Source organism: Xiphophorus hellerii, chromosome 13 (genome assembly GCF_003331165.1).
Source record: "Xiphophorus hellerii strain 12219 chromosome 13, Xiphophorus_hellerii-4.1, whole genome shotgun sequence".
NCBI lineage: Eukaryota > Metazoa > Chordata > Actinopteri > Cyprinodontiformes > Poeciliidae > Xiphophorus > Xiphophorus hellerii.
Window position 1 is genome coordinate 27,739,842 of NC_045684.1, and position 14,700 is coordinate 27,754,541.

The following is a 14,700-nucleotide window of genomic DNA, read 5'->3' on the forward strand; positions in this document are numbered from 1 at the left end:
TCCAAATAAAAAATAAAATTCACATCACATGCTAATATTATGTAGTTCCGATGTTTTACACTATCGAATAGAATAATAATAATAATAATAATAATAATAATAATAATAATAATAATAATAATAACAGAACTCTGACAAGCCGCAGCGTTTTTCTCTTCTTTATTACTGTCCGTTAATCAGAGAAACGAGAAGCTAGCAGTCCTGCTAAATCTCGGTTTTTCTGCTCCAAAACTTAACCACGTGTTCCTGGCGCTGCTCCTGATTAAACTCATAATTACGCTCCTCTGTTCTGAACAGCTTCCTGACAGCAGACTGCATGTCCGTCTGCTATTTCTACAGAAAGTAATACCTAGAATCGTTTCCACAGTAACCCTCCCAGAATAAGTGTTCAGAAAACGTCCTCGTGCAGTGTTAGTTTCGAGGTGGCCGTGAAGGCAGCATAGGACTGTCATCAGTGATGTAGCAGCCCGTATCGTGCTTCCAACACGTGTTGAGACAACCTGAGGGGGTCGATGGCTGTATGAGGAGGCACTTTTACGAAAAACGTCAATATTTGGGACGTGAAACTGACTCGCCGGGTAAAAGTCTATTGGGCCTCTTTGTAGCTGTTTATTTCTTAAAGTAGGACGCCATCGTTGAGGATTATTTTCGGTAAGTTGAAATGTGATGCAGTCTAAACAGGTTTGTTGGTTAGCTTGTATCAAGTTGGGTTACAAGCTTTACTTGGGTTAAGCATCCGGTTAAAGTAATACAAATATTTCCAAATACGTAAATTGCGTAGGCAATTGCAGTTGATGTTCAGATGTGCTACACGTCTGTAACGCTGTTACACAGTTTGTAACGCTGGTGGGAATGATCTGTGTTTTAACTTGGCTCTTAATTTGAAAGCAGTGTACACACCAATTCGTTTGCTAGACTACAGACGGAGCTATAGTTTTGTCTTCTATGACTTAAACGGTTTTTACGCAAATGTTTTGTCAGTATTTCTCACTATGTGACGCTATAGACAGAGCTACTGTGAAGCATTGCTAAGCAAAAAGCTAACTGTAGTGGCGGCATTAGGTTGGTCCTGCACATATATTTCTCCACAGGGTTAACTCGGACGAGCGGTTTGCCTCGTTTTCTTTATAGTGCGTGACTCTCCGCCCTTCAGGACTGCGACGCAAACGTAATCGAGCGCCCCAAGGATGCCCAGCTTTATGCCGGGAAATTCCGCATCAATTTAGTTCCTGAGTTATCGACCAGAAATCCGGTTAATAACTAGCTGGTATTTTTTCTTTATCTTTATGCTTAAGCAGCATTATTTTTGTTTTAGAATGTATTCCTTTATTTTGAGCTTTATTTGGTTTTAATTAATTAATTAAACCTTAACCGGCAAGAGACACTGGAAATAAGTAAAAAAAAAGTTATTTATCTCAAAACGATTACATCAGAACGAGCAGCAAGATACAAAGCTAGTGTATTAAGGCTAAAGACGTTCGGGGTCCGTTTTGGCCCCTCAGGTTACATTGAAATCTGTGAAAGTTGTTTACGTAGATTCGCTGTTATCAGCCGTTCAAAACGGGTTATTTTCGTAATATTCAGCATCATGATGCACTGTAACATGCAGCCCAGCACAACAGCAGCAAGTAAAACCCTACAACTCAAAGTTCGACTATTGGATTCTTACCGAGTCCCAGCTATTTTATCAGATAAACACCAGTTTACAGTCGCTATTGTTGAGCATTACTGTACCTTTACCTCAATAAATCAAAGGCATGGTATTTGCTAATTCCTTTGGCCTCAATTTGTGGGGAATAAAGACGCTTGGATACATTTTGCATTACCTACTCCAGGAGCATTTGGATATTTATGTATTTATTGGGGGGCTGACTTTATAATTTCGTCAAAGCAAATAGCAGAAAACTGAAAGATGCTTTCCTGGTATTTTTTAATAGATTGGCATAAAAAATGGTAAAGGGATAAAAGTTCTAAATAATTTAATAAAGTTAAAGTACATTATTTTAAAAGCCAATTATTGTGTTAGAGCTTGAGGCGGCGTCCTCAACAGCATTAGCACGTCCTTGACCTAATGTCTGCCCAGTCTTATGTTCAATAAACTTACATTGTGTCGTTGGTGTTAAGTCAGTGTTATTTACCAGTTTGTCTGCTACTTGTAAAGTACAACGTTGGATTAAGAACCATGTCTGATTCCGTCTCCAGGCAGTAAAGCACCATGATGAAATACATCCTGGTAACTGGCGGCGTCATCTCTGGCATCGGCAAAGGGATCATCGCGAGCAGCGTGGGCACCATCCTCAAGTCCTGCGGCCTGCATGTGACCGCCATCAAGATCGACCCGTACATCAACATCGACGCCGGAACCTTCTCGCCGTACGAGCACGGTACGTCCGCAGGCCCGGCAGTTTACCGCCGTGGCGTACGATTGTCTCACGTTGTCCGTGTCCAGGTGAAGTGTTTGTGCTGGACGACGGTGGCGAGGTGGATCTGGACCTGGGCAACTACGAACGCTTCCTCGACATCCGGCTCACAAAAGACAACAACCTGACGACCGGGAAGATCTACCAGTCAGTTATCAACAAAGAAAGGAGGGGTGACTACCTGGGCAAGACGGTGCAGGGTAAATGAGTCCAGGGTTAAAACTGCTGCTGTCAATCCATTAAAAAATCTAATCAGACTCTAGCGCTCTGATTAATCACTGTCCCTAACACTGAATATAAATATGCACGCATTTATGGTTCTTGCAGGAATGGGCGAGCCCCTACTTCTGCCCACTCCAACTAATTAGAATTCAAGCAGTTATCTGATTATTTTAATTTTTTTGCATCAGAAAGCTGGTAATGTAGTCTCCCAGTACTCTACAGCAACTAAGAAAAACTTATTCCACTACACATACATACAAGTAGGAGAAAACGTGTTCAGCTGCTTTTTCAACTGACAGATGAGATATATTTTATTTTCTAGATAGTTTGGTGCCCCAAAATATCTAGAGGTGGCATCAGAGGGCAGCTGCCCACATGTTTTCCAAAAAAGTACTAAAGAAAATGTTTTATTGTCTCAATCATGTATGAAGATTCTGAGTTTTCTGTGTTTCTATATTCAAGAAGGTTTAAAGGAATTTAGAAATGTCCCTGTCCATTATTTGTGCACTGAGTCGACAGTCTCTTGTCCTCAACCGGCTGAGCGACCTGCAGAATTCCTGCATGTGAAAAACTAAACCAGTCTGTGGTTCTGAAATATTGACGTTGCTCACGATCACCATGTTTTGATCCTGAGCAGGAATTCCGAGTGATCGGATCTGGGCCACACTAACGTTCCTGCTGCACTTTGTTTTCCAGTGGTGCCACACATCACAGATGCCATCCAGGAGTGGGTGGTGAAACAGGCCAAAGTTCCCGTCGACGGTGATGAAACGGAGCCTCAAGTCTGTGTCATAGAGGTAAGCTCTGCAGTTTGCAGCTTTTGGGTTTTATTGCAGGGATTTTGATGGCTGTTTCTGCCTTCGGAGTTAAAAAGCCTGTTGGGAGGGTCAACTCTGATCTCCGTTTGCGTTTGCAGCTTGGAGGAACCGTCGGCGACATTGAGAGCATGCCCTTCATCGAGGCGTTCAGGCAGTTCCAGTTTAAAGTGAAGAGGGAGAACTTCTGTAACATCCACGTCAGTCTGATACCACAGGTAGGACGCAAACTGCTAACCACCTCACGCCATTTCATTGGGAACCCTGCTGCTCACACAACCCACTGCTTCTTCCTCGTGTGTGTGTGGACAGCCCAGTGCGACAGGAGAGCAGAAGACTAAACCAACACAGAACAGCGTGAGAGAGTTGAGGGGCCTGGGCCTCTCTCCTGACCTGGTGAGTTAACAGAAGCATGTCCTCCATTAGAAGAGTCCAGGTTACAGTACAATGGTTTTTGTGGCTAGCCGCATCTTAGCAGCAGTAGTTTGAAGTAGGGCTGGTGTAAACAATTATGTTAGTAATCGAGTAATCTATCAATTATTCTGACAAGTAATCAAATAAAAATGTGATAAAATAAAACAAAAAACGGTTAAAGGCAGATATGTCTGGGGGAAAATGGTTGTTAGGTTGTGACCCTACGTTGTGCTAACAGCACTTAGCATCTATCACATTGGTGGAAGTGAGAGAGTAGTGCGACATAAATAATCAACAACACATGACGCTAAACCTAATTTAACAAAGTTTGGAGGCAGGCAATTTGCCTCGAGGAATCTTAATAATAAAGGTACTCTATTCATTTGATGAATCATTACAGCTCTGATTTGAAGTTGAACTGGGTTTTTCTTCATTGGTTGTCTGTTTTAATAATGACCCCAAACTCTCGAAGGCTTTAAAGTCAGAGAGAGTCCAATGTCTCTCTGCCGGCTTTCTTTCTTTTCTTAAAGGGAACATATCCAAAATCCACTTTTTTCTGCCCTTAAACACATTCTGTTGTGAACTTGGAGTCTCTTGAAGTGCAGAAAAGTTTAATTTAGTCTCTCCTAGTGCTGCATAGCTATCTTTATATTCTGTTTGAGTCATATTTTTTTCAATTTATTCCGTTTTCTCCATTGCCTGTCATGTTTTTCAGACTATTATAGTATATAATAGCTACAAGTGGATAAGTCAGAATGTTGGGTTGATTGGTGGATTGACTCCCAGCTCTCCAGCTTGGTGGATTGAGGGGTCAATTCTGTCTTACCTATGGAAACTGTAAACTACAGAAGCCAGAGTAATTCAAAAATCTATTTTTCACTAAAACTCAAATTCCTATAAACAGCAAATTCAATTAATCTTTAAAATCGATTTATTGCCTTGTGTCCATGTCAAAGAACAACATGCCCATAGAGACACGCTGAAACCTCCAACGCCACATGAACAGTTGAAGCGTTGTAGACCAGCGGTGCTGATTCAGGATGACAGCAGGTCCTTCATTAACAGTCATTTAATCTGAGCAAAACCAGCAGGTCCAACACTGACACAGCTGTAAATGAGACGTTTTAGAAATAAAAGGTCAACCAGTGTGACTGTACCAGCACTGGATGAGCTTCTCTAGCATTCAGTTGTAGTCTTAGCCTTTCTGAGGACGTCCCGCCTCATCTCCGCTGTCCCACCTCTTCCAGATCATGTGCCGTTGCACCACCGCTCTGGAGAATTCCGTGAAAGAGAAGATCTCCATGTTCTGCCATGTGGAGCCTCAGCAGGTAGGTGGAGCGCTGCGACCTGAGTCTCTCTGTTCTTCTGCGGTTATAAACCTCTCCCGTCTCCGTCTCTGCAGGTCATCTGCGTCCATGACGTCTCGTCCATTTACAGAGTCCCCCTTCTGCTGGAGGATCAGGGCGTGGTGGGCTACCTGAGCAGCCGACTCAACATGCCCATCGAGACCAAGTCCAGGACCATGCTCACCAAGTGGAAGGAGATGTCAGACAGGTGGGCAGTGAGGGGTTCTGGAGGAATCTGGGTCGCTGTTCTTCAGAGAGTCAGGTGGTGTACTGATGCTGATGGTGTGGTTGCAGGTCCGACAGACTGCTGGAGCAGTGTTCCATAGCTCTGGTGGGGAAGTACACCAAGTTCTCAGATTCCTATGCTTCAGTTATAAAGGCTCTGGAACATTCTGCTCTGGCCATCAGCCACAGACTGGAGGTTAAGGTGTGTTCACTCCCACTGTGAACTTGTCAGGAGTTTCAGTCATCACAGGAGGCTGATGTGTTCACTTAAAGTTGGATGTTTGCACTGGTTAGCTCAAATGCATGGATATCATGAAGCTTACTGTATTCAAACAAACTATCGCCATATTAGTGGGGATAGTTTAATCTTTAGTCAGAAAAGTTTCTTCTCATTCCTGTGCTGCGTTCCATTTAGTTGGGAAGTTGGAACTCTGAGCTGCGTTTGATGTCAGACCTGAGGTAACGGCAAAGTCTGAATTTCAACATGGCCGACACCTACCAACATAAATTGTTCGCAGTTTATGTTGATAGAAATATAATTTTAAGCTTTCCTTTCCATCAGCAAACATTTTTTTTATCTGTTCAGTTTAGAGCTGCAAGTGCTTCATATCATACTGATTATAGACACACTCTTACTTGTGTGTCTTATAAAATAAACATGTTTCCACCACAGCTAGCTACTGTTGATGCCAGGAGCGGTTGGCCTTACAACTCCTAACTGGTTTCAGTAAGAGTTTCTCCCACATTCCGAGTGGAAAATCAGAGGGTGTTCAGGTTGATCGTCCCAGTTCTGACTACAGCTGGAACGCAGCATCAGGTTGATGTTGAGATAAACACGGAGCCCCATTTTGGCTCCAAGTTTGTAGGAATTGGTCAAGGATAAAAAGTCAAATCAAATAAAGTATATTTGACTGAATTGGATTTTCCTAGAGCCTGCTGTAAAACATCTCACACAGCCCCTCATTGTTGCACCTCATATGGCAATCCCAGCCTGGACTGTTGTCTAAATGGCGCCTCTTGTTTTCAGTACATCGATTCGGCGTCTCTGGAGCCGACCACCCTGCAGGAGGAACCGGTGAAGTACCATGATGCATGGCAGAAACTCTGCAGCGCTGAGTGAGTTCCCTGCATTTATCTGCAGTGCACGCAGCTTCCAAGTTTAAAGGACGCACATTTAATGTCCTCCTGTGTTTAGTGGCGTCCTTGTTCCGGGGGGTTTCGGTGTTAGAGGAACTGAGGGGAAGATTCACGCCATCAACTGGGCAAGGAAGCAGAGGAAACCCTTCCTAGGTGAGAGGTCACTGACTGACTGGACCATCCTGTGTCACCGGTTTATTAGAATAAAACACATTGAGCTCTGACTGACTGGTTGTTCCTCTGCAGGGGTCTGTCTTGGAATGCAGCTGGCTGTATGTGAATATGCTAGGAATGTGCTGGGCTGGCCAGGTATGACTGGTGGTGTCACGTTTTATAAAGTCAAACATTTAACCAACCTAGATGGTAACTAACCCAATAAGCTCTCATTCTGTGTGACTTATAGATGCTAACTCCACTGAGTTCGACCCAGAGTCAAAGCATCCTGTGGTGGGTCTTCCTCCTGTTCAGCAGTAATCTCTGGCTGCATCGCCTCCTGTGGATCAGACTAATTGTTGGCTGTCATGTTCCCAGGTGATCGACATGCCAGAGCACAACCCAGGGCAGATGGGCGGAACCATGAGGCTGGGGAAGAGGCGGACCATTTTCAAAACCAGCAACAGCATTATGCGTAGGGAGCCTCTAATTGCTCGTTGGCGGGTAGTTGATTATTGCTGCTGTTGCTAATGTCTGCTCTGTCTTCTAGGGAAACTTTATGGAGACGCAGAATATGTGGAGGAGAGGCACAGACATCGCTTTGAGGTAAAAACCACAGCAGTTTTACCGTACTAAGTCTTTTCTATGAGGTGAAGTAGCTGTTTGGCCCTTACCAGCTGCTGCACTCTGGTGGTCAGCTGGCTGAAAGAAGGCTAAAGGTGCATTCACACCAGCCCTGTTTGCTTAGATTGTCCGGTTGGTTTGGGGAGGTGTGAATGTATAACCGAACCAAACAAAAAAAGTGAACTCTGGTCCGCCAACAAACCTACATGTGGGTTTGGTTGAAGTGAACTCTGGGGTGGTTCTAATGTCTAAGTGGACCGCTCCAAAAGCAGGAAGAGAACTACAGTGCAGAGCATTCTGGGTAAATACAAGCAAAGCAAACATGCCCCCTCCTTGCGCTATCAAGAGAAATAGCTCATGGTCTTTTACCAAAGACGAAAGAGAAATCCTGCAACTGCTAGAATCTGACGTCACTCTTTTTTTGTTTCTGCTGTACTCGGTATCTTCTTCACTGATCTGAACTTCTAGTGGTTGCACCGTTGGTTCTTGGTGCAGCCCCACCTAGAGCTGGGCGATGTATCAAGTATACTCAATGTATCGCGATATTTTATGCTTACGATAGTTAAAATGGCTATATGGCAACCATCGAGTATAAATTGTCTTTCAAATAATAAACTTTTGCCGTCAAATTCACTGCGAGTATGGTTTATCCGACACCCTATGAATGCATCACTAGTCCCTCCCGCCTCCCAACCTGAAAATGTTCTACAAATCACGGAGAAAACAAACATGGTGACAGGGAGAGTTTGAGGCGAGCCGTGGTAACTGAACGGTAACGGTAACTGAAGAGGAATCAGATGAACTAGTCTAGTTCCGAAGAGAAACACCGCATCAATAATTTGGCACTGATTTGGATTTTATATGCAGGATGTCGAACAAAATGAGGTAATTTGCGAAACATGTTATCAAACTGTTGCCACAAAAGTTTATACCACAAATTTATTTCACCGCCTAATCAGACTATTTTTTTATATGGCGTTCATAGCCGCGCTGCCGCGGTAGAATTAGTCCGTTAAAATAACTCAAAAGAACTCATTCTTTTTTTTTTCTCGCTCTCTGTCGACTTTACGCTACGCATAGACTCGTTGCCATAGCAACGGACAACAATGCAACTTTATGTATCAAGATTCAGAACCAAAAACACTCAAACATTTTCCCCACATAGAACACAACATTCAGTTCATTATAGCTTTATGCTTTTAGACTTGGATATGTATTTTGCTTTTATTAACAAGTGATCGCTATGGTAAATTAGCCGCCGCTGCTATTAGTCAAGCTAACACAGCGGTGATTGATTAGATAATTTAAACACCTGCTTTACTGATGATCTGTCAGTTTGTGTAGGTCGCCTTTTTTATTTTTAAGCTGAACCAAAACACACCTTATTCCACACCACATTTATATGTTAAGTTTGTCAAAGTCAAGCATAACTGACCTACTTCCCTCTCCCTCGCTATTTTATTTCTTAGTTAAAACTTATTTCTCACCTTATCATCTAGTCATAGTGTAGACAGTTCATAGCAAAACACTGCATTCCGTTTTATATGAGCTTACATTTAAGTCTAGCAGGGAAATGGGGGCGGGAACTTGCATGGAGTCTAGTTTAAAATAACATTGGAGCTCATTTAAGAATATCGTGTATCGTGATATAGCAAAAATATATCAGGATATTAGATTTTCCTCATATCCCCCAGCCCTAGCACCACCACAGGCAAGGAGGTAAGTTTTGGTTAACCGCACCTCCTGAAAATGTAACAAATGTTGCAATTATGGTCTCCAGTCAAGTAGAGTTTACATCCACACAGTAGATCTTGATGCTCAATTCTGATTTTATATTTTTTTTTCATGGCTGTTCATGCTGCTTCCTCAATTCAACCGCAGTCAGACTTCTGCTTGAACGGTTCGTGACCTCAAAGCAACCCACGTGTGCAGTAGTATGTAGACGACACACTGCTTATGGAATGTTGGAAGGAACCTTTTATAGATCAGTTTTAATTATTCAGAGGTGACAGTATTCTCACAACATCATAAGACAAAGGGAGCTGATGAAAATAAAATACCTTTTATAGAGCACTGCCTGAAATTAATGCAGAGAAGTCTGGATGTGGAGTTGGAGCCAGGAGTGGAGGGATTGTGATATGCTTCACTGACAGACTGCTTTCATACTTGCATAATTTTCAGCCATCGTTTACATCCAGATTTACCATGTCTGGCTTATTCTGATGCATGTTTCTGATCAGTGACATAAAAGTTGTATAAAATGTGACTTTTGTCATTGAACGTTGAGATTGCAGACACTTTGAGCAATCTGAATGGTCAGGTGGAAACTTGCCCAATCTGGCAACACGGTCTGTAAACAGAATAGTGAAGTGATATTCTGTTAAGCACTTAAATTGCCCATTATTTTCATTTGACAGTACACTGTCTTGTTTTAAGGTCAACCCTGAACTTAAGAGTCACTTTGAAGACAAAGGCTTCCGCTTCGTTGGACAGGATGTGGAAGGAGAGCGGATGGAGATCATAGAACTTGACGGTAAAACCTAAAACCTGTTGGGTCAGCTCCAGCGGTCTGGTTCCAGGTTCTAATGGCTTCAGTCTTCCAGATCATCCCTACTTCGTTGGAGTGCAGTATCACCCAGAGTTCACATCTCGGCCCATCAAGCCGTCTCCTCCGTACCTGGGCCTGCTGCTGGCAGCTGCAGGGAAGCTCCAGGGTTATCTACAGAAAGGCTGCCGGCTGTCTCCACGGTAACCTCACAACTTTTCTGCTCTTTGTATGAAAAGAAAGATATAAGCTTGCAGTCTGAAAGCGTTTCATTTCCAGGGACGTGTACAGTGACCGGAGTGGCAGCAGCACCCCAGACTCTGAAATATCAGAGATTCCCACCTGTTACTGATGCTGCATGAACTTCGATACTGGCTATGAACTGTGCCAGCTGCTTTTAGTGTGAACTCTGTATGAGCCTGTCAATAAACTCATCCAGTACTGGAGTGGTTCACCCATCCTCCTGTGGCCTTACTGTAAATATTGCTACACGTTTCTGTTCATCTTTAAAGCATGTAGAGAACCAAATAAACAGACATGTCCAATATTTTCAGTGGTCTTTATTTCCAACCATACAGCTGACAGTTTTACAGCATCAGTTTTACAACTGTTTGTCATGGATTCATTGCACATATTCCCATAAAGCAGCAGCAGCTTTCTGAACTCCTGGCCTGCAGCTGGTCTCCATGGTGATCTTCTCACCACATCTGAAACAAACATTTTTAATTTTGATAAACAGTATTATCTAAATGCACTAAACATTAAGTCTGATCTCAGTCCCATATCCGCAAGCTTCATCCAGCAGTCTGCTTACTTGAGAGTCATCATAGATCAGACATTACAGCAGTGTTTGGTTCATACCTTTAGAGCTAGGGCAGAGCTAGTGCTCACTTCCCAGTCAACCTGGACGCCAACATTTATCCCTTCTGAAAAAGAGAGCAATGAAGAGTCAGTGGTTCTGACCCGTCTGCTGACCTGTAGGACGGTTGAGTGGCTGCTGGAGGCAGAGGGGCCTCAGCAGTCAAAGACCGCCCCATGTTCTCGCATGCATTTGGAGAACCATGAGCCACAGACAGCTCAGATCCTTAGGATAGCATGCTGCTGTTAGCCAAAGGCTGCAGAGGCGAGGAACCTTACCTGGATCTGTTCAGTCTCCATCCAGCTCATGTTCACGTCAGCCAGGGTCATCACCTAAACGCAAACACTTAGGTCAGCTTTTTAATAAACAACACTTCTATGCGTTTTGTGAGACTTTAGGCTCAGTAAACAAAAACTCAGTCAGATCAATAATCAGTGAGGGCAAGTTTGTCATCACAGCCTGGACCGTTAGCCAGAGCAGCTGGTTCTGGGGCTCACCTGGACCTGCACGTGGTTCCCCCAGCGCTGACCCAGACCTGATCAGAATGGAAACATGACGTCACAATATGACCTCTACAGAGACCAGGTGTCCTTTCCCTAAATGTTGCTGGAGCAGTTACTATTCAACTGAACAGCGACCGTCGGTGAAAGATTTCATCTGGGCTTCCTGTTGACCGGCCGCTGCTACAGCAGAGCGTGACCGGCTTCGATAGGAGCCTGAGTGTTGGACGGGATGAGCGGCTGCCGTGTAGAACGTACCTGCGTCCTGGGTCCAGATCCATAACTGCAGAGACGGCAAAAGACTGCAAGCTGCAGGTAGAGCAAAACAACCGTCAGATCAGGCTGGTTCCACGTGCTAATCCTGACCATTACAGCAGCACTGCAGATAAACTTTAAATTTAACGACTTAAACTGAAGGTGTACTGAGGACTGGTAATGAATGAGGGGTTTTGGTCGGGTACCGGAACTGGTAAACTGATCTGGTTGTTGCATGGCACGGAAAATGAGTGCAGCACTACACCGCCTCGCGTGAGGAATGAGCAGGCCGGAGCACGTGGGTCAATGTTAGCAGTCATGCTATAGCTAACTTTCAATTAGCTACGTTAAACACGTTTAAACTATGTTCAGACCTCGACTGCAATATTAATAAATACAGATGAGAATAAATCTTAAAAATGTAACACACTCTGCAACCAGTGAGGTAACTACTTCTTCTTCTCTACCCATCTTGCTCATTAGCTAGAAGCCTGCGCTCAATTAAATACACTTAGTCAACTAGTTGCTTTTTTTTAAAGTTCAGCATAATATTAGCTAAACTCAACAAGGTTCTTACCAGTTCTACAGAACCTCTTCTTCTTCTGATTTCACTACAGCACTACTTCTTCCGGGAGGTTCTCAAAGAAAGAGAAGGAAACGCGCCACCTCCTCTGCTTTTATACAAGCTGTAGTCTCTGACCGATTGGCCTTCGTAGGTCACATGACCCATAGGCATTATGGGATATGTGTTTTTCTTTTGAATTGATCAAATAGCTGTCTTCCTGAAGGTACCTGCTAATCATACCAGTGAATAGAATAGTTTGGGCGCAGGGATACTTACGCAGCAGTTGAATTAACTTATAATATTAGTTGTTGACAGTATTAGGGGAATAAACAAAGCTAAAGCTGTGTCAGACTGTCAAGTTCCACTAGAATCTGGAAATTCTTCTAAACTCCATCTAATACTAAGAATATCATATTGTGACACCTAAATCATAAAAACAGTTTTAATTTATTTGTCTGGATTCCTGCTCGTGTATAGACAGAAATGCATAAGTAGACAGATAAGTGAAAAGGCCCTGAAGTACGTTATTAACTTAGACATTCCTCTGAGCATGTGAGGGAAAAATTTGTTGTTCTAAACAAAATAATTAGGATGTGGCAGGAACAACTGGGTAATAATGACACCTGTAGCAAATAACATCCAAAAGACTGTGAGGGTTGATAGTTGTACAGATGGAAGCTGGAGTGAAGAAGTAGTAACATAATGTCTGAGAATTGGCCTTACAGAGTTCTGTTTTTCTTAAAGGGAAACATCAAACAGGGGTTTGTAATTATTGTAATCGGTTAGAAACAGCAGAGCATGAACACATAAACAGAGGAACGTCAATGTTTAAAATCAGTTCTAAGTGGAGAGAAAAAAGTACTTTTATTCAATCTATCTATTAGAAGATGTGTCAAACTCTAGTCCTATAAGGAATCGATTAATATATATATATATATATATATATCCATCCATCCATCCATCCATCTTCTTCCGCTTATCCGGGGTCGGGTTGCAGCTTCAGAAGGGAGGCCCAGACTTCCCTCTCCCCGGCCACTTCTTCCAGCTCTTCCGGGGGAATCCCGAGGCGTTCCCAGGCCAGCGTGTCCTGGGTCTTCCCCGGGACCTCCTCCCGGTGGGACGTGCCTGGAACACCTCACCAGGGAGGCGTCCAGGAGGCATCCTGACCAGATGCCCGAGCCACCTCACCTGGCTCCTCTCGATGTGAAGGAGCAGCGGCTCTACTCTGAGTCCCTCCCGGATGACTGAGCTTCTCACCCTATCTCCAAGGGAGAGTCCAGCCACCCTACGGAGAAAACCCATTTCGGCCGCTTGTATCCGCGATCTCGTTCTTTCGGTCATGACCCAAAGCTCATGACCATAGATGAGGGTGGGAACGTAGATCGACCGGTAAATCGAGCGCTTCGCTTTTTGGCTCAGCTCTCTCTTCACCACGATGGACCGGTACAGCGCCCGCTTAACGGCAGACACTGTGACCTCCCGCTCCCTTCTTCCCCCATTCGTGAACAAGATCCCGAGATACTTGAACTCCTCCACTTGGAGCAGGACACCCCCCCTGACCCGGAGAAGGCCCTCTACCCTTTTCCGGCTCAAGACCATGGCCTCGGATTTGGAGGCACTGATCCCCATCCCGGTCGCTTCACACTCTGCTGCGAACCGCTCCAGCGAGAGCTGCAGATCACAACCTGATGAAGCCAGAAGGACCACATCGTCTGCAAAAAGCAGAGATGAGATCCTAAGGCCACCAAATCGGATCCCCTCAACACCTTGGCTGCGCCTAGAAATTCTGTCTATGAAAGTGATGAACAGAATCGGTGACAAAGGGCAGCCCTGGCGGAGTTCAACTCTCACCGGAAACGAGCCCGACTTACTGCCGGCAATGCGGACCAGACTCTGACACCGGTCATACAGGGACCTGACAGCCCGTATCAAAGGGCCCGGTACCCCATACTCCCGGAGAACCCCCCACAGGGCTCCCCGAGGGACACGGTCGAACGACTTCTCAAAGTCCACAAAACACATGTAGACTGGTTGGGCGAACTCCCATGCACCCTCCAGGACCCTGCCGAGGGTGTAGAGCTGGTCCAGTGTTCCACGACCAGGACGAAAACCACACTGCTCTTCCTGAATCCGAGGTTCGACTATCCGACGGACTCTCCTCTCCAGGACTCCTGAATAGACCTTGCCAGGGAGGCTTAAGAGTGTGACCCCTCTATAATTGGAGCACACCCTCCGGTCCCCCTTTTTAAACAGGGGGACCACCACCCCAGTCTGCCAATCCAGGGGAACTGCCCCCGATGTCCATGCGATATTGCAGAGTCGCGTCAGCCAACACAACCCTACAACATCCAGAGCCTTAAGGAACTCCGGGCGGATCTCATCCACCCCCGGGGCCTTGCCACCGAGGAGCTTCTTAACCACCTCGGCGACCTCGTCCCCAGAGATTGGAGAGCCCAACCAAGAGTCCCCAGGCTCAGCTTCCTCAATGGAAGGCATGTTGGTGGGATTGAGGAGGTCTTCGAAGTACTCTGCCCACTGGCCCACAACGTCCCGAGTAGAGGTCAGCAGCACACCATCCCCACTATAAACAGTGTTGGTGCTGCACTGCTTCCCCCCCCCG

The 14,700-nt window shown here is 44.9% G+C and overlaps 1 protein-coding gene, 1 long non-coding RNA gene and 3 other non-coding genes across 5 annotated transcripts; 1 reads left to right on the forward strand and 4 right to left on the reverse strand.

Moving 5' to 3' along the window:
* The first annotated feature begins 437 nt into the window (after nucleotides 1-437).
* ctps1a (CTP synthase 1a) lies at nucleotides 438-10,445 on the forward strand. Its single transcript, XM_032581585.1, has 18 exons — nucleotides 438-651; nucleotides 2,203-2,384; nucleotides 2,450-2,620; nucleotides 3,339-3,439; nucleotides 3,559-3,675; nucleotides 3,770-3,853; nucleotides 5,119-5,199; nucleotides 5,274-5,425; nucleotides 5,512-5,644; nucleotides 6,470-6,558; nucleotides 6,638-6,732; nucleotides 6,826-6,888; nucleotides 6,983-7,026; nucleotides 7,111-7,207; nucleotides 7,283-7,338; nucleotides 9,793-9,889; nucleotides 9,960-10,104; nucleotides 10,181-10,445. Exons 2-18 carry the CDS (start codon nucleotides 2,216-2,218, stop codon nucleotides 10,251-10,253), a joined length of 1,767 nt encoding a protein of 588 aa, XP_032437476.1. The 5' UTR covers nucleotides 438-651; nucleotides 2,203-2,215; the 3' UTR covers nucleotides 10,254-10,445.
* A 1-nt stretch (nucleotide 10,446) lies between these two features.
* Nucleotides 10,447-12,206, reverse strand: LOC116731752 (uncharacterized). The gene is made up of 6 exons (XR_004341620.1): nucleotides 12,093-12,206; nucleotides 11,519-11,569; nucleotides 11,258-11,295; nucleotides 11,039-11,092; nucleotides 10,763-10,827; nucleotides 10,447-10,608 (listed from the first exon to the last, which is right to left on the reverse strand). It is a non-coding gene; the product is annotated as an uncharacterized LOC116731752 (long non-coding RNA).
* Nucleotides 10,667-10,737, reverse strand: LOC116731996 (small nucleolar RNA SNORD99). The gene has a single exon (XR_004341685.1). It is a non-coding gene; the product is annotated as a small nucleolar RNA SNORD99 (small nucleolar RNA).
* On the reverse strand, nucleotides 10,875-11,002 carry LOC116731993 (small nucleolar RNA SNORA44). Its single transcript, XR_004341682.1, has one exon. It is a non-coding gene; the product is annotated as a small nucleolar RNA SNORA44 (small nucleolar RNA).
* LOC116731997 (small nucleolar RNA SNORA16B/SNORA16A family) lies at nucleotides 11,344-11,480 on the reverse strand. The gene has a single exon (XR_004341686.1). It is a non-coding gene; the product is annotated as a small nucleolar RNA SNORA16B/SNORA16A family (small nucleolar RNA).
* Nucleotides 12,207-14,700: the final 2,494 nt, after the last annotated feature.

Excerpts from the sequence above, each read along its gene's own strand:
- ctps1a (XM_032581585.1), top strand. The coding sequence starts at position 2,216 with ATGATGAAATACATCCTGGTAACTGGCGGCGTCATCTCTGGCATCGGC. Across the intron at positions 3,440-3,558 it reads CTCAAGTCTGTGTCATAGAG|CTTGGAGGAACCGTCGGCGA; the intron begins GTAAGCTCTGCA and ends TTGCGTTTGCAG. Across the intron at positions 10,105-10,180 it reads GGCTGCCGGCTGTCTCCACG|GGACGTGTACAGTGACCGGA; the intron begins GTAACCTCACAA and ends TTTCATTTCCAG.